General features: G+C 43.3%; 1 protein-coding gene across 1 annotated transcript in view; it reads left to right on the top strand.

Annotated features, from left to right (window-relative positions):
- RERE (arginine-glutamic acid dipeptide repeats) overlaps positions 1–19,438 on the top strand; it is a 257,951-nt gene that overhangs the window by 156,507 nt on the left and 82,006 nt on the right. Inside the window, exon 10 of the mRNA XM_065873056.1 lies at positions 8,430–8,528. Coding sequence (XP_065729128.1) covers positions 8,430–8,528 — 99 coding nt within the window. The remainder of the gene's footprint in view (positions 1–8,429; positions 8,529–19,438) is intronic.

Below are 19,438 nucleotides of genomic sequence, written 5' to 3'. Positions count from 1 at the left end.
ACACAGCTGGTGGCAGAACAAGTGTTTGAATCAAAGCCAGGAACCCTGTCCTGTTGAGATTTCACCTCTGCGAAACTCCCAAACTTGTGTCTTTGGCCCAGGAACTCTTCAGCTTCTCCTTTCCAGGTGTTTGTGTTCGTAAAGACAGTAGGCAGATGGTCAGAAATGGCCAAGACGTTGAGTTTGGTTTGTTCTGTATTTTAAAAACATACTGCCCTCAGCTGAAGTGCCAGCATTTGGTGTTTACTTTCTAATCACCTTGTGGTTGAGGCTCCTGTTCTGTGTGTTTAAAATACCTTCAAAAACACTGTAGCCAGGAGATGGTGACCTGTTAATTTCTGGTTACAATATTGTGCGAGAATTAGCTGTGAATGAGAAGTGATACAATGCTGTATCAGCCATGGGAAACTTGGTTAAAAGTGCAGTGTTACCTAGACATAGTACTGCCTACTTTTACTTGCTCCTAGAGTGGTGTTTTTAATTTGGTTGCTGCCCTTCCTTAAGTGTAGGCACGGTTAATCATATTACTCTGTTGATTTTTCACGTCGGCTCTGTGGAGTCATCTTGGTTTTTCAGCAGAGCGGATGTCACCGCAGTCACTGACACTTTTGTGTTTTTATCATACATTTATTTCATTATTTTGTTTATGTGTGTGTGTGTTTCCTCTTCTCTGAGCTGCTCGTTTCCTCCTCCTGCCTACCCACCCCGCCCCAGGTTAAGAAAAGACCTTGAGCTTGCTGTCTCCCTGTGGCTGGAGGAGCCCCCGAGCCCATTGCTCCCACCAGATCGCCGGTTCTCAGCTGCTCCAGTGTAGATGTTTGGGGCAGGGGCCGAGTCTCAGACTTCCTAGAAATTGGGCTTATGTTAGAATCCTCGCTATGCTGCTTTCTAGAGAAGTGGCCCCGAGCAAGACACTGAACCTCTCAGTTTTGTTTCCTCATTTTTAGTACTCTTGCCACTAAAGAGTGGTGTGAGGGATGATGAAATCATAATGACCTAGTGAGTTCCTAGTACATGCAATACTCAAGAAATGTTGGTTCCCTCCTCCCTTCTCCTTTGTGACCCCAGGGTCTGGCATAATTCCTGGAACATTGTACTTATTCAGAGAGTGTTGGAGGGGGAGGGTTGGTCCAGCGACAGTTTATTTCCTTCTGAAAATTAACTGAATCTTTCCCTCAGCCCTTACTCTCAGCGGTTAAATTCTGTCTTAACCATGATCTCTAAAATGTATGCCCATAGGAGTATTTAGAGAAATTTATCCTCTCCAGTGCTTAAATAGCATTATTTGGAGTGACAGTAGCCAAACAAAAATAAACATTGTGCTTTTAGTCTTAACTCTGGTTTTTAAATGAATACATGTATCATATTTTGAGCTTGGTACTAGGTCATTGGTGATGGAGGAATGATTGAAAATATATAGGCATTTGTGAATTACAGATTATGATAAAAAACTTTTTAAGTTGTATCTTAGATTTCAGCAAGATTTCTCTCATGTTAGTGAGAAATAATTGAAGTAATTAAAACTACATGAAGGATTTTAAGAACTTTTCCAAAGTCCGCTTTTTTTCCCCTAAGTTATTTTGGCAGTTTATTGTAAATAATGTATTTTGCAGAGCAAAAGACTTTGAAATCTAATATTATCTTTAATGGACTGCAATTATTTAATATTTAGCATGAATGCAATCTAACTCAGGTAGGCTTTTTCTCCAGTTATTGTAAGGGCTGTAATTGCAAAAGGATGCTTTAGTGTAGTAGAAGCTGCCAGATGCAATGCCATTTGATCTAAAAAGGTCACAGTAAAAGGGACATTTAAATTAAGTTATAAATTACAATTGAAGAACAATATTTTGATGTGTGAGACCAGGGATGACAGAGCAGGAGATGTAATTCATGGGTCCATTATAGAACAGAGGTGCCTGACAGCTGAGCCGTGCCAAGAGGAAAATTGATTTGCAACATCACGCAGCCAGAAAATGGCAGCTCAGATGAAAAGCCTGAGTAGAAACCTGAAACCTTGCGGTAATACGCGGAGTTTATGCTAATAAGACTGCCCCAGATCCAGCGACGTTTAATGATTGCCGTAATATAAACGAGGTGTTCGGACATGTGCACATTTTCAATCTTATTTAAATTAAGACCTCGTCCTTGCTCTGTAAAATAACACACTTTATAACCAGGCATTAAGGTTGATTCTCTCACCTCCCTGTCCAATATACAGATTTGCTGAAATTTCAGAATTGTTTAGGCAGGAGAGTTAAAGCTTGAAACAAGAATTCCATCCATGGCAGCTTTGAGGAAGGATATAATTTAATGTTTATAGCAGTCCATGAGAAGTTCAATCATGAGTTAATTAAACTGTAGGCAGTCATTAAGTATTATTTATTCTTTCGAGAAGCTTGCCAATAAAGCACTTACATATATTAAATTACAGAAAGTAATAAGCAGGGGATGATTTTTCAGGCTGAGTAAGAGTAGCAGGTTTAACTTGGGCAGTTTTGCAGAAATGTGTTTTTCTTCTTGTGGCCTGACCCTTTCTTCCTGCTAATCACAGAGAGGTGAGGGGCTGTCACAGGACACTTGAGGCTACGTAGTCCCCAGCACAGTGGGCACCTTGAACGTCCGGGTGTTTGAAGAGTCTCGGGTAAGAGCCGTGTCCCTAAAACATTACTCCCCGTGATGATACCGCTGGGCAGTCTGTGGTTGTTTGGCATTTCGGGGTATCTTGTCACAGTGTCTCATTTCTGGCTTTTCATGGTCCTTTGACACAGCTGAGGGCTGGTGTTGTCAGGCCCATTTGACAGACGAAAACCTCAGCTCGGCTGGTTTGTGACGAAGCTGCTTAATAGGAGTCTGTCCCCCGGCGCAGGCTCTGAGCTGTGCTCTCGAGGCTCCAGAAGGCCTTGACTGTGGAGCGGCTTGTGCAGAGCGGGCTGCTGAGAACCTGGAATCTCTGGGTCATTGAGATTTTTATGCAACAGCCAGCTGTGTCCAGTTACAGAGGGCGCTGGCATCCTTGGCTCTGTGTGATTCAGTGTTGCAGTTCCTTTGTCGAGCAGAACCAAACTAGGAGTTTGTTACACAGAAGCTGCCATTGTTTTCAGAACCATCCCCCTCGGCCCCCCCCCCCCCCCCCCAACCAGGTCCACCCTGCTGGTATACTTGGGCCATCTTAGGCGGAACCGTGTGTAGCATTCGGAGTTGCTCAGGAACTCTTTGTGGAATGAATGGAAGGAAGGCAGAGAATATGATGGGAGCTGCCTGCCTCCAGGGCTGGGACGTCCCACTGGGTCTCAGGGCACCAGAAGACGTGGCTGAGGAGGGTGGACACCTAAGGGGGATGAGCCACCCTGGACTCCTTCACAATGAACAAACCAAAATCGAAGGGAAGAGCGCAACCTGAGGATTCTGTGGAGTAAGTGTGGGGAACCAGATGCCGGGCTGCTGGAAGACAGCAAAGCAGGGGTAGTTCCACGATGGAGTCACTTTTAAAGGGCTAGTGGATTGGTGAAAAATCGCCATTTTGTTATCAGATCCCCCAGATACTGACCCGTGGTTTAGGGGAAGGTGGCTTTTACTTGTGCGTAAGTGCAGACTTGCAGTTCGGTAATGTGGAAGCGGCAGATTTACAAGTGCATGCTTCCCTGATCATCGGATTAAACACACACACGTGCACGCACGCATGTACATGCACACACAGGCCCCGTGATGATGAATTTGAAAACGGTGGTTTCTGCGGAATGACTTCCTGCTTTAAGTGGTGATAGTGTAAGATCTAAGTTCTCTTACCAGTAGCTTGTGAAGATTGGAAGCTGATTGAGTAAAGATGCTATATCTTGGTCCCTGCTTTTTGCAGTGATCTTTACCCAGTAGCTCCAAAATGGTTCATTCCTCTATACATTAAAATTGCATTTAATCCCAGATTTTCCCAGCCGGGCTTGGCTGCAAAATGGACAGAAAGGTTTACTTATCTTGTTTTTTTTTTTTTTTTTTTTTTACTTACTTATCTTGTTTTAATTGCTCTCCTAAGACTACAAAGTGAAGCTGTAAGACATTTGGGGGTCTCCATTGCAATTCCTTTGAAAAATCTTCTCTAGGGTAATGGTAGAAAAGCTTATTCACAATGAAGAACCTTTTACCGTAGCAATATTGGGAAGCCTGCACTGAATTTCCTATATTGATGTATCTGTGTGATTGTAATCAGGTGTTTAAAATTTGAAACGCACATGTTTTTCGCTGGTTGAGATCATCCCAATTCTTCAGAGCTTGACATGGTATTAGAGGGGAATATTTTCAGTGACAATTTTTAGAGATTTGAGATAGCCAGTATTTTGGTAAACTTACCAACTCTAATTTACATGAGGAATACAGTTGAAACAATCAGTTAAGCTCTAGCTCAAAACATTATTTTGGCCCCAGTCTGAAGAAAGAAAATCTTCATAATCATCTAGAAAACAAACCCTTTCTAAGAAGTGCTTTCTTGTGCATGATACGGTATGTTAAGGAAGGAGGTGGAACCCAACAACTCAACCCGTTAGGACCCTAGAGTTTGGATGCGACATTTAGATGGATGTGTCACACTAGAACAGTACTTTAAACTGATTCTCAGGCCAGCATTTCTGAGGTACGTCACTTGTGTTACTCCCAGCTCTGTTCATCCCTAGCACCCCGAGTAGTGTCTGGCACAGTTTAGCTCTCAATAAATATTTGTGGAAGGAATGAAGGATATCCTGAACTCCCAGGAGTTTTCCCAAACTGCTCGAATGATAATCAACAAAAGAAGCAATATGGGCTGTAACAACTATTAATATGTTAGAAATATATCTTCAGTAAATATAATTGAAGTATTTCTTTAAAGATGTAAAGCTCTCAGAATTTCTCAGACAAGATTCCTGGAAAGTGGGAGTAAGTGTTTGTACCATTAAGAAGGCACCTGTTTAGAAAGGTTCCTTTGGGTTTCCTGGGAAGGGGGTGTGCCAGAGCAGAACTTTGTACTGGCGTTTATGAATTATCGATAACAGCACAGTAACACCCTAACTTCGTTTGTTCAGTCAGTATTTGTCACTGTTGGCAAATAATCCCACACCTTTTACTTTTCAACTGTGTTTTTGTATAGGGGTGAGAGAGGTAGGCACTCTGGGTATTTATGGAGTTCGGAGCACGGAAAGGTCAGGAAGAGGAATATTTTAAGAGGACAGGCTGACAGTGGAGCAAATGAGAGGAGGGGATTACCCCTTATTTAGGTTGCCCCATACATCGCAACAGCTTTTTCAGGGGAAAGTATGATCTGAAATAAAGGTTTGTAAAGGAAGTGTGAATGCTGGGATATGTTTTGGGGAAACGTCTTTCTCTACTAAGCACCTCACTAGAAATTTGACTGGGGGCATCGTGCAAGCAGGAGCTGGCCCTCTCCAGTAAACCAAACGACCACAAGTTCAGCAAGTCACTCAAAACATTTCTTCCAGCGCATTTAAAGCTCTCCTTCGTTCACCAAAAGGCAGGAATGTCATAGGGATTAATGACTTAACTTCATTCACTTGTTCACTTTTGGAATGAGCCTTATGTTCTTGTGAGTAATTTCCTGTTATCAGCCATATAAGATTTACATTTTTTTTCTGTGTCCTGTACCAGAGTTTTAATCAAATTTCATTAATTATTAACGTGAGTAATTATGTGAAACATAAGTGGTTTTGTTTATAGTTTCACAATTTTTTTTCTGTCTCTGAAAAGGCTACTCTCTAATCTAGAAAATTAATGAAAATTGAGTAGAGACTGCTTCCTTCATTTTTTTTCTCTTTCCTTTTAAAAATAAAGAGCTAACACTCATTTAGCATACTATGTGCCAGGTACCGTTCTAAGCAATTTTACATGTATTTTCTAATGTTGTCCTCACAATAGCCCTAAGAGGTAGATGTTGTTATTATACTCATTTTAAAAGATGACAAAATTGAGGACCAAAGAGGATAAGTAATTTGCCCAAGGTCACACACCTAGTAAGTAGTAGAGCTAGAATTCAAATCCAGATGATCTGGCTCCAAGGTCCATAGTTTTTCATCGCTCTCCTTATAATTACCCCATTTACTATAATGACCTCTTATAAAATGTCGTTAATTTGCCATGAGCTTTTTATTAAGAATTTATGATTTGATCAACTTGAATTGATTTCAAAGTGTCACTAACGTGTGCTTTTTTAAAAAATTAAATAGCCGTATAATTTTTCCTTTTATTCAGTTCTGACCCATGCTGTTAAGCTCTCATTACAGATCCTCATTATATTATAGAACTTGGCAAATACCTGCTTGTTCTGGGTATCACACGAAGTATGAAATGCTGGCTTTATTTTTATTTTATATACTTCTGTAAGGAGGCCAAACTGGACGGTTTTCAAACATTTGCACATTCTAGTATAGTATTTTGTTTATTTAGTGTAATATATGTATAAAATAGTCTAATGATGAATGTCATAAAAATACGTAAGTTCGTATCTAGCATTCATATGCATTACATACACCCCACACAAATAACACTCGCCCACACCCACACTCTACCACCCCCAAAAGCAGGATTCAGCATTGATCATTGTTACAGGTGTTTCGTTTTGTTTTAAGGTAGTTGACTTAATAATTAACTTGTAGCCTGTACTTCCTTGGATAGTCTGGACTTAAACTGGGGTCCTGTAAAGTGGGAGACTAACTCGGGAAGTTTTAATTTTTAATAACTTATTTTTTGCTGAACGAGCAGTGAAAATGGGTATTTGTGATAATCCCTTCCAATAGCAGTTAAATGGTTAGAAGAGAGACTCGATGTGTATGTCTCAGACTTTTATTTATTTGTTTATTCATCCATCCATCCACACAAACAAACAAATATTTATCACAGGCTTACTATAGGCCCAGCCCTGGGGCTACAGCAGTTGCCAGGAGGGCAATCTGTAGGTTCTCCTTGAAAGTCTTCTGTTAAGGAGGGGAACACAGGGCTCTCTCCTTCAGTTGAGTCTGTAGCTCCTGGCCTGCACCTAGGTGATAGTAATTGCTATAACCTGCTAGAACTTTTTACCTTGTATGTGTTGTATCCCCACAGCACATCCCCCCTAGTTTGTGAGTTTCTGGAAATAAAAACTGTGACTTACCAGTTAATAAGGTTTGTACTGTATTTGTACTGGGGATTAAGCAAAAGCTGGTGAATTGTTCAAATAAGGGATTGAAGCACTGGTGAAAAGATCAGAATGTCCATTGCATGAGGGCATTTTTGTTCACTGCTGTATATCCCCAGGGTCTGCTGTGTGGCCTGGAACATAATAGGTACTCAGCCAACATCAGGCTTAATGAATTTGAAGACACTGAGATTTAGATTTGGGCTGAGACTACCTAAGGACAATAGTTGAAGGCCTTTATTAACTTAAGAAGTATTTCTGTGTATCACCTTATGCTACAGACTGTGTTAGGTACTGGAGATACAGGTCTTAGCCAAAACAGATGCTTGTGTCAGAGAAATAGATATGTGAAGGAACGGCAGATTTCCAGTGAGAAATTTGGAGGGACAGCCATAGTTTGGGGAGGTCGACTGAGCAAGTGGATTTTTCTGCCTGCTATTTCTCTTCATTGTCTGCTGGTTGAGACTTAGGAACCAGAAGTGGAGAGGCTCACAGGAGCCAAGGCAGGCATATCTTTGCAAGATAGAGAGGGTTCAGGGGTGCCAGGCACTGCCCAGGGTTGAAAAGGATATAGAGTGAAAAAAAAGTTCAATAGCTTTGACCAGAGAGAAGTCTGTTCCTAAAAGGACCATGTAGATAAACCAGCATCTTCATGTATATGTACTGAAAAGTTAGTATACTGTTACATAATTAGGTACTTGAAATTTTTCTTAGTGAAATTACTACAGTTGAAAGACAAGAAATGCTAATGAACATGATCTAGCTTGTCTTTAGGTCTCTTTGGGGAAAATGGGACAAGAGTAGAGGTCATGCTGGCTGGGTTTGAGTCTTGCCCCACCACCTACTGGCACCTTTACTTGACCTTTCCATGCCTCAGTCTCCTCATACGTAAAATGGGTGACGATAGTTCCTACCCTGTAAGATTGAGAGAAGACCTTCTTCATAGGGTTAAGAATGGTAATGAGTTAATGGAATGTACTTAGCAATAGCCCAGGCCAGATGTTCAATAAATGTCATTGTCACTCTTAATCCTGTTTCTGTTACTGCCAGAATGTTCTCTGCCTTACCTGTTTCCCTTTCGCAGAACAGCTGAATTTGGTGGGGGGCGGGCGGTTGGATAAGAATGAATTATCGTGCTGGCTAAAATGGCTCTGAGTCTTGTATGCTCGTCTCGTGACTCTTCTGTTAGAGTAAATGCAGGGTCCCCGCCTTTATTGATTTGCTCTCAGTTCTGTTATTTGGTGCAGGTAGCAAACTAAAGTTGTTGTTATTGTTTTAGCTCCATGAAAGCGGTTATGATGCTGGCAAAGCCCTGCAGCGCCTGGTGAAGAAGCCTGTGCCCAAGCTGATTGAGAAGAGCTGGACCGAGGACGAAGTGGTGAGCTTGCGGGGGTGGTGGGTGAGGGATGCTTTGCCTCGGGTCTTGGCGGGGCCGTGGGTGGGGGGCAAGGGGCGGGGTCTGCCTCGGGTCCGGGGCGTCGGGGGCTTGCCTCTCGCTGTTCTCCCAAGGTCCAGTCGTGGCTGCAGGCTGTCCATGGCATCTGTCAGTCAAGGGAGGGAGCCTTGAAGCCTCATAACTGTATGGAAAGACTTGATTTTAGTAAGCACTGGTTCTGTAGATAATGGGAAAGATTTTCCCAGGTGTCATGGAAAGAGGGAAAAAAGTTAATGGTTGCTCTTTAAAAAAACTAATTTGGGTTGGTTGGTTTGTTTTGGGTGCAAGCTAGCTTTTGATACCTCCCGGTATTAAGACACAATCATTTGAAAACCAGTTGGTACCCAACCTAGAGTAGGGCTGCTACCCCGTTTTTATTGTGTAGGCTGGCAGGGCCCCTAACCTGCTGAAGGACAGTAGTCAAGAGCAGGAAGCGGGGACTCGATTAGATAAATACAGTGGATCTTTCATGTTCATTCTGTTAGTGTGGCCCATTAAAGAAGGTGGGGAGATAGAAATGTATCCACAAATACAGATTTTTCAAACCCATGGATTTTATCCCAGCAGAAAGAGTTCTCATGAAGCTACATCCCCCATCTTGTAACTTTGGAAAGGAATTGCTGTAAAAGACTGAGAGATTTCTGGTGCTTTTGCAATAAGAGTCTTCAATAGGAATGTCACCGCTTGACATTTGCCATTTAGGTTGAACGAGATTAAGATGAGCGCTGGCACTGATACACGTATCGATTGATTGTAAATTCCTTGCCTGTATTTAAAACTACGCTAAGGAAGACTGTTTAGAAACTGTATGGCTTTCCTGATCCTGCTCTTTCATTTTTCAGCAGTATCTGTCAAAGGCTTATTATGTGCCAGGTGCTGTGTTAGGAGCCATCAAGGGGAACACAAAGCCCCACCTCACGAGGGGAGACCGTCTGTAAATCAGTGTATGTCAAGGGGTGAGACATGGGCTGGGGAAAACAGTAGGGCAGCGAGGATGAGGATGAACTGGGTAGGGGGCTGTCTTTCGTGAGGAGGCTCGAGGAAATGCCTGGTGAGCACCATTTAGCACCGTTGGAGCAGAGACCTTAGAGAAGGGAGGAGGCGAGCCTTTTGGAGGTCGGGGGGCCCTAAAGTGAAAGCACGCCTGGAATGGCATGTTCGAGAAATAGGCAGGAATGTGTCTGAGGGGAGGGCGGTAGGAGAGGTGCGGGGCCGGTCAGGGTGGCCTGTGGACCTGTGTTCAGGGCCTTGCTGTTTGCTCTGCACGGGCAGCTTGAGCAGCTTCCGAGCAGATGGGCCCTCTGGCTGCTGAGTCAAGCGTGGGCTTTGGGGGCTGTTGTGAGAGTCCAGGCCCGAGACTGGGGATGGAGCAGCACAGCAGCAGTGGTGGTGAGAAGCGCTGAGATCCTGGGTGTCTGCTGAGTGGAGAGCCAAGGGGGCGGGTTCATGGAATGGCTAAGGTTGCCGAGGCTGGGGGTTGAGAGGAATGGAATGGGGAGAGGACTGGGAGGCGGCAGGGGGGCTGAGGTGGCCCTTGAAGGCTCAGTAGCAGAGCGCCTTTTCAGCAGTCCCTTTGCCCACCTCGGCATGAGACTGATGACGAAGCGGCTGTTGCCGTTTTGAAATTTAAAATGTTAAAACTTTACATGATTAGCAGAGAGACAGAAACACCTTAAATATTTGTTATTCAGATAGTGGCCGAAGTGAAAATGTTAAACTCAGTTGTTTTGAAAAGTCATATATTAAAAAACTAAAAATAGAGTTGCCATATGATCCAGCAGTCCCACTCCTGGACATGTATCTAGAGAAAACTCTAATTTGAAAAGATACGTGCACCCCAATGTTCATAGCTGCACTGTTTATGATAGCCAAGGCATGGAAGCAACCTAAATGTCCATTGACAGATGAACGGATAAAGAAGATGTGGTGTGTGTGTGTGTGTGTATAACATGAAATATTACTCAGCTATAAAAAAAGAATGAAATAATGCCATTTGCAGGAACGTGGATGGGCCTAGTGATTATCGTTCTAAGTGAAGTAAGTCAGAAAGAGAAAGACATACCATATGATATTGCTTATATGTGGAATCTAAAATATGACACAAATGAACTTATTTACAGAACAGAAACAGACGTAGAAAACCAACTTATGGTTACCAAAGGGGAAAGGGGGTGGGGGAGGGATTAATTAGGATTTGGGGATTAATAGATATAAATTACTATATATAAAATAGATAAACAACAAGGCCCTGCTGTGTAGCACAGGGAACTATGTTCAGTATCCTGTAATAAATCATAATGAAAAAGAATATGAAAAAAATATTTATATATGTATGACCAAATCATTTTGCTGTATAGCAGAAATTAACACAACATTGTAAATCAACTCTACTTCAACTTTTTAAAAAAGTCATATGGATGTTGTTTTCCACTGTAGACCTGTTTATGTGAGAAGGAGATAAGAGATTTGATGGATAAAAAATTTAAATTCTACAAAAAGCCTTTGTGGAGGACAGACATAAGGGGATGGGACGAATGTGGCCCGTGTGACCCATCCTAGGTCGTGGTCAGCACTGATGAGCTGTGGTGGCTGCTTCAGACTCACGCTCCTTCACTTGGTCTGCGGTTCCTTTTGGTCTCTCCTCTTCTTCCGCCCCCGTCATCCCTCCCCTTTCACTGTTGCCTCTCCAGCTCCTCACTAGCCATGACTCTCTCCCTCCATTCATTCCTCCCTTGACCTTTCATTCCCTCTGGAATTTTCAGATTCCAGCTTAAAAGAAAGCTCTTCCTGCTTGAAAGAAATCTGGCTTCCTTTTCCAGCAGCCCTTGCTTATATCAGGCACAGTGTGGGCCATGTCCCCACGGCTGCCTCTTTGGGACTTTTCACAGACAGTAGGATGAAGCGGGGCGGGATCTGACACATGGGGAAAAGCCCAGCTTAATTCTGAAGAATGAACCACGACTCCAGGGCGCTGCCCACTCAGAGTCCCGGATAATGGTATTTAACTGCATAAATCCTTGTCAGTCTGGGCTCATTTTTATCGTGTTTGCTTCTTGTTTTAGTGTAAGTTTTGAGAAATGTTTTGGCAGTCATCCAGCCCTTGCAGAGCCTAAGGATCAAACAGTTGCCTTATTCATAGGAAGTTAAGCTTCACTTTCTGAAACCTCAAAAGTGAATGAGAGAGAGTGATTGAATAATTGATAGGCTGAGGGAAGCTCCAGATGAATGTGTCCACATCACTTCTTTGAATCTTTTTTTTTTTTTTTTTTTTGCCATACGCGGGCCTCTCCCTGCTGTGGCCTCTCTCGTTGCGGAGCACAGGCTCCGGACGCGGAGGCTCAGCGGCCATGGCTCACGGGCCCAGCCGCTCCGCGGCATGTGGGACCTTCCCGGAGCGGGGCACGAACCCGTGTCCCCTGCATCGGCAGGCGGACTCTCAGCCACTGCGCCACCATCATTTTATGTGGCAACAGGGCACATAAACCAACACTACTCTTAACCTTAGCCTGGTTTTGGCTGTGAGTAAATACCTGCTCTGTGCGTGTGATCCCTTCTGCTGATTTTCCCACCCCAGGAATCACAAGAATAAGCAAAATAAATGGGCCCCAACTCAAATAAATATGTGAGCCTGCCTCTTTTTTTTTCCCTCTCAATGTTCTATATACTTGGACATTCTAGTTATTTTTAAACTTCATCGCCTCCAGTATATGAATCTGACCCAACTACCCAACATCTGACCTGATGCCAGTGTCGATGAACTTGCTTTCCTTTGCACTGGCGTGAATCAGACTCTCTGTGTGAGAGGGTTGGTGCAATGAGCGCCTACCGGTGGGAACCCCTGGCTGTGCTGGGAGCGGACATCCTGGGCACCTCCTGGGTCCTCTGCTCTGGGAACAGACTCCTCCCTTGCCCACCCAGACCCGGACCCTAACCGCCTTTGAGGCCTAGCGTGTTCTCCGGCCCGGCGCGTGGCGAGCGCTCCCTCTGCTGAACCGCGTCTCCTGTCTGCATCCTTTACTGGTGGCTCATCCTTTGCCGTCTCGTGTGGCCTTTGTGCCGCTGTCACCAGTTTTGGTCCTCACGGTCCTTATTTCTGAGTTGACTGTCCTTCTAGTCTGTAGACATAGTAAGAGTGAGGACTTTCTAACAGTGAGAATGGTGTGTCTGCCTTTGAGGCGCTTGAGAAGTACTGACAACTCTGTATTCAAGATGGTTGTTTTTCAAGATTCTTCGCTATAAGTGACACTGTCCTCAAGCCAGCATTTTAAAACTTGTAATTGTTAATAATGACGCATCAGCATCAAGGAGAAAAACTTTTATATGCATCCAGTACTAACCTTAAAAGCTTTACTTTCGGAAAAAGTTCCCAAATTATGATTAATAATATCACCCGACCTCTTCTTCCCAGGTCTTTCAGATAATCATTAATCCTCGACATCTTAGGCCTCAGAATTATACAGTAGGAGGCCTTTCATTTCACACTTTTCTCTCAGTAATTCCTTGGACACTTTGTGTGTTTACAGATATGGTATTTCTTATTGAAGTTGCCTTGGGGCTGAGATACTTTAAATTCTGTTGAACTGAAGCCAGATTTGTGCCAATTTCTGTCAAATTCTCTGCCAGATAGTGACAAATGAACTCTGTTTTAGAGGAGAGACTGTGAGAAACACCTTGGTAGCTAGCTCGTGACGGCGTTTCGGGCTAAATAAACCAGGTCAGATCAGAGAAGCATTTTTGCTTTAATTCATGACGCTCATTGAACACCACGGTATGGGCAAAGATGGAGCCAAAGCCAGTGGCTTGCTGCTCGCTGCACTGGAGAGTGACACAGGTGCTTAACCAGTTTCACTTACATTATGCTAAGAATATTGTTCCCTTTCAGGAAGCCATCCAGATCAGTAGAACTTGAGAAGAGAAAGAGAAGGAAAGTACAGATCAGAACTTTAAAAAAAAAAACAAACAAACCCCAAACCCTAGATTATTCGGTTTTTAATTAAACATGATGAGCACATTTAAATGTAACACAAAGGCCCCAGGCTGCACTGCACCTAATCGGAACGCATTAAGTCACCCTTCCCTGCTTGGGTAGTTATTAGTTCTGTTTATTTATGCATGCAAGCCGAAGGTGGCATTTGCGCTGTTGTGTTGTTGCTTATTGCGCTGGGATTCCATTGCTGCTTGGTGCTGTGCTCTTAATTAGCATTCAGCTGTTGATTATGGAAATGCTGGGGATGCTAATTGAATTCTTTTTAAAATTCAGGGCCTGCATTTTCCTTGTGGAGTTTGGCCTGACTTGCAAGGTTGTAAGATTGGGTGCTTCACTGAGCTGTGCATTTCACCCTTTGCTTCCCATCCACTTGGCCGTGTTTTTGAAATTATTTTCGTGTTGAATTAGCTTTCTGCAAAATTCCAGGTGTTACATACGGGAGAGGTTTTGTTGCTTGGGATGTCCCTACAGAGTGTTTCCATTTCATCTTGGGTAACTAACTTTTATCTTGAAATAATGCTTCTTTTTAACTGTTTCATACCAATCTTGACATAGTACATTGAGGTGAACAGCCTAGATACAAATAGCCTCTGAAATTTTTATCCAAAGATAGTTAATCTGTGGTGGCGATAAACCTTAATTGGCCATGTACATGGATTTGCAAATTCGTAAATTTTAAAACATCTGAACCATCCTTCAATTTAAAGCTCAGTTTATCATAAATATAAATGAAAATCCTTCTTTCAAAATTGACATGACACGGCAAACTAATTTTCTGAATATCTGTAATCCAATGAACCCGTGTGGCTGGTCAAGGAATTACACAGAATACACACAGCTATTTCCATGGTGTCTTTCCCCAGCAGCATCTTCAGACGCCTTTGTTATGCCCTTTTTGGAATGTTTGCTCGAGAAAACATTGTTTTCATTGTTCACTCTTTTCAAGCCAGACATCTGGATGTGCCAGAAGACAGAGCTGCTTAGTGGGGCAAATATACAATGAATTTTATTTACTGTTTGTGTAGCAGCTGTAGAAAATAGCATTCACAGGAAACCCAGAGTGAAGGTCCTATAGCAGCAGGAGGTAGTGGAGGTGAAAGCAGAGAGAGGGGGACAGTGACAAGGGGGAGAGAACTTCCCACAGCCTACAGTAAACGATCTGCACATGAGCTTTAAGATGTCCATAATCTTGGTGTTTAGTTTTAAATGTTATATATTCAATATAGAGGAAGGCTTAATTGTATTATATTTATTTGGGGAATTGTCCACTTTCCAGAGGTGTTGAACATTTTATAAAGTCATTCAAAAAATGTTGATGGGGCTTCCCTGGTGGCGCAGTGGTTGAGAGTCCGCCTGCCGATGCAGGGGACGTGGGTTCGTGCCCCGGTCCGGGAAGATCCCACGTACCGTGGAGCAGCTGGGCCCGTGAGCCATGGCCGCTGAGCCTGCGCGTCTGGAGCCTGTGCTCCGCAGTGGGAGAGGCCACAACAGTGAGAGGCCCGTGTACCGCAAAAAAAAAAAAAAAAAAAAAAGTTGATGACAGGAGGTCATTTAGTATGAATCCATTCATTTTCTTCTTCTTTTGTAAATTTTATGTGAATGTTCCCTCTGGTTAGAACGTTATTATAAAAACATTAAAGGGAAGTTGAAACCTCACCACCATCTCACAGTCTCCTGGTTTCGTACTCTTTTCAAAGCACTGTTTCACGTACATACGTCATTTTATGTAATTGTAAGCTTACATAAATTGAATCATAATATGAAAGTTTTCACTTTCTAAAGTCATCTTAATCTGAAAATTTCTACAGTTTGCTTAGAACCCAAAATATAGACATGTTGTATTTGGTGCAGTGCATAATAGGTACTTAGTAATTTTTAAATTGGATCAAAGCTTTTTCTCTCTACTGATTACGCTTCCTCTAATTTTAAACTAAATTGGTTACTGTTTCTTATGAACAGCTTAATTCTTAGATATGAGAGTAGAAAAAATAAGAAAAATTATAAATATTGACATATTTCTTACACGTAATGTATCTATTTTACTCACTCATGTTATGTATTCTTATTATGGTCCGTGGTAAAAATCAGTCCCTTAATATTAAAGAAGAAAAATGTTGGGCTTCCCTGGTGGCGCAGTGGTTGAGAGTCCGCCTGCCGATGCAGGGGACACAGGTTTGTGCCCTGGTCCGGGAAGGTCCCACATGCCGTGGAGCGGCTGGGCCCGTGAGCCATGGCCGCTGAGCCTGCGCGTCCGGAGCCTGTGCTCCGCAACGGGAGAGGCCACAACAGTGAGAGGCCCGCATACCACAAAAAAAAAAAAAAGAAAGAAAAATGTAGATTCAGGTGAAGTTTGCCTAATGTTTCAGGTATTAATGAAACAACTATTTTTTCTGTAGTTGACCCCATCAGTCTTTGAATCAAACTCTTGTTTAAAGAAGTCGATAGTGTGGATAGAGTGGAGTTTATTGTCAAGCCCTTTTAGAAATCAGACATCAAATTGAAAATCAAGGGGCTTCCCTGGTGGCACAGCGGTTAAGAATCTACCTGCCGATGCAGGGGACATGGGTTCGAGCCCTGGTCTGGGAAGATCCCACATGCCGCAGAGCACCTAAGCCTGTGCGCCACAACTACTGAGCCTGTGCTCAGGAGCCCGCGAGCCACAGCTACTGAGCCCACGTGCCACAACTACTGAAGCCCACGTGCCTAGAGCCCGTGCTCCGCAACAGGAGAAGCCACCGCAATGAGAAGCCCGCGCACCACAATGAAGAGAAGCCCCTGCTCGCTGCAACTTGAGAAAACCTGCGCGCAGCAACGAAGACCAAATACAGCCAAAAATAAAAACAAACAAATAAATAAATAAATTTATAAAAAAGGAATCCGCCTCCTAATGCAGGGGACACGGGTTCGAGCCCTGGTCCAGGAAGATCCCACATGCCCCAGAGCAACTAAGCCCTTGCTGAGCCTGTGCGCCTGGAGCCCGCTCACCACAACTAGAGAAAGCCCGCAGGCAGCAACAAAGACACAATGCCGCCAAAAATAAATAAATAAATTTATTTTTAAAAATCAGTTATATGTGCAGAAAAGTTGGCATAAGGCAGTCAATTTTGTCACTTAGTTTGCAGAAAGATTCTACTGTGTAACAAGCTGTAAAGAGAAATGCACTTTAGAATCCTTTAGTAAATGAAATAGGCCAAGCGTTAGAAGGGGAGTGATATTTCAAAAATTTATTTCAGCATTTCTTATCAGTAGAAGTTGCCTCTGGGTTCAATCTACAAATTCAGCCGTGGCCTTGCCTTTCACATATTTGGCTTTATTGCTTTCTAGGCTTCCTCTTTATACTATGCTCAAAGTTAGTATGTCTGTTTTTCTTTTTAGACAAGGTCATTGTTTTTTCATTTTCTTTAACCAATACGTTTTTAAGTTCCTTATCCCAAGCCCTAATTTTAGTTTTTTGCTTCTGTTTTTAAAGAAAGCTAACAATAAATTGTGCCATGCTTTTGGGTTCCCTGTGTGTGTGTGTATCTGTTTGTATGTTCGTGCAAGTGTATGTGTTCAGGCCTTGGGGTGATGCAGAGGGAACAGAGACCTGGGAAGTAACCTCACGTTGAATATAAGCGTAGCCTAAATTATTTCTCACCGCTCAGGATAATCTTTTAAAGTCAAAGAGTAATTTTTATGGGACAGTTTTCATTTTTGCTCGAAGCGGGGGAGTGCCGGGAGAAGCTTCAGCTTGGAAGCTTAGTAAATCCTAGAGCGGCGGGTTACTGAAGCCGTGATTTCCATCTCCTTTTCAGGGACATGTAAAAGAAATGGAGATGGCATACACTTTCAGCCACTCTCCATCATCTTTCTCTGTTCATTTTAAAAATGAGAACAGGGCACAAGGGGACTTGAGAGATTGCATTTGTTCTCCCATAGACAAAGTGGGTATTTTATAAATGAAGAGGTTGGAAAACCTTTCCTTCTGTGGTTCCTTAGCAACAGAAGTAGAGTCAGTTTTCATGTGCATGCATGGAATGCTCTGAGGATAGTGACGTTGGAGCCTTATGTTCTCACAGGTGAAACACACCGTATTAGCCTGGTAACTAGAATTCAGGGTTGGGGGAAGGAAACAGGAGGTTAAAAAAGAAAAGGGAACCCTACATTGAGAGGAGGTAACTCATTTATCGCTGTCTCCTCTCTCCTGGCCCACTTATGTCTTAAATCTAAAGTCTCTCTTAGGTAGAAGTAGTAATGGCCTCGGTAGCCCCCAGTTGCTTGGTTCACTAGAGTGCCAGCCCGTTTTTTTATATTTCCTGGTAGCGTTTCATTCTTCTTCTCCTAATACGCTGCATGCTGCTAAGTGATACTATGTTTCAGCACTTGCTTTAGGACATTTTTCCAAAGTATGTTTATATGGGTAAATTCCAGTGCATTTTCCACGCCTATACAGCATAGTACTGAGGTGCTAGGAAGCAGAATATGTTTGGTGGTCACAAAGGAGAAAGACAGTCTCTGCAGTTTGCTCACCACTTAGTGTTCAGGCCCAGGTCTGTGTCTCCAGCTTTGCATTTGTTGAGTTTGGTGTTGGGGCTTGGCAGATGGCAAGTGAGCGTGAAGATGGGATGACCCCTTCATGTTGTTTACCAGGATACTTAGTTCTGATTTTAGATTACTGGTTGAAAGGCATTCATTTATTTCATAAACGTCTGTGTAGCACCAGCACTCTGCCAGGCACCATTTTATGTGCTGGTGATACAGCAGTGAGCAGAACAAACAGAAATCCTTATCCTCGTGGAGCTGACATTCTAGTGAGGAAGACAGATTAAAACAAGATCTCTAAGTGACATACCTAGTGTGTTAGCTAAGTGCTAGGGTCCTGTATCCCCAGAGCATAGCCCAGGGCCTGGGGCAAAGCTGATCATCAGAAAATACTGTTTGACTGGGTTGAATAGAAGGGAAACCTAGCAGAGGCTGTTCTCCCTGCCCCACCTCTACTCTCAACCCCCTAGATCCTCAGATCACTTCAGTGGAGTTGGCCCATGTGGCTGAGCCCCGGCACTGATACAATCAAGGAGAGCTTCTGCTTCAACCTGCACGGGGCCAGTGCACGCCCTAACTCCGGCAGAATTAACTGGACATTTCCCTGTTCTTTTCTTCTTGGTAGCTTCCCTTGGAAGGAGCAACCAACCCCTTCCAGTTGTCTGTGGTTTTCTTTTCTAGACTCCAACTATAAAAGGCCCATTCCTTGCCAGCATCACTTGATACTTACTGATGCGTGTGGTTGCAGTGTTCCGCCGTGAGGGTGAGAAGGAAGAAGCCTCAGCAGATGGCCCAGTGTGAGACTGCCTACTCTGACTAACCCACCTTCCCTTGAAACCCATCACTCTTTCAAAAGAGAATGACCTGTTTGCTCATCTCTTTCTTACGGTTGGCCGGTTGTCTTGGGCAGTCTTTTTTGTGACTGTGAGATGTGCGTAATATACTTTTCCTGTCAGGTTTCCTCTAAACCTCTAGTGTGCTCCCACTATTTGGTCACTTTTGGAGTGTTTTCTTCCCTTGCAAAGGGCTAGATTCCATGTACTTAATCCGAGCAGGACGAAACAGAAGACCTATCAAATAAACATACCAAAGAACTAAAAAGGAGGAGGCAGGGAAAGCTACAAGTAAAAAGGAATCAGAATTGAGCAGACTGACTGAAATTATATCACGTGGCCTGAGGGCTAAAGAGTCTAATGTGTCTAGAGCCTGTTTTATTTTTTTTTTTTTAAGTGTATACTGTGTCATTCTGGATCATTTTATTAAATGATCAGAAATCACGACCCCTGACAGCACCAGGAAGGCCTCTATTCTGGAAGTAGGAGAATGTCCGGGACACGGTAGAGTC

Source organism: Phocoena phocoena, chromosome 1 (genome assembly GCF_963924675.1).
Source record: "Phocoena phocoena chromosome 1, mPhoPho1.1, whole genome shotgun sequence".
Lineage (NCBI taxonomy): Eukaryota > Metazoa > Chordata > Mammalia > Artiodactyla > Phocoenidae > Phocoena > Phocoena phocoena.
This window is presented reverse-complemented; position numbering and strand designations above follow the sequence as displayed.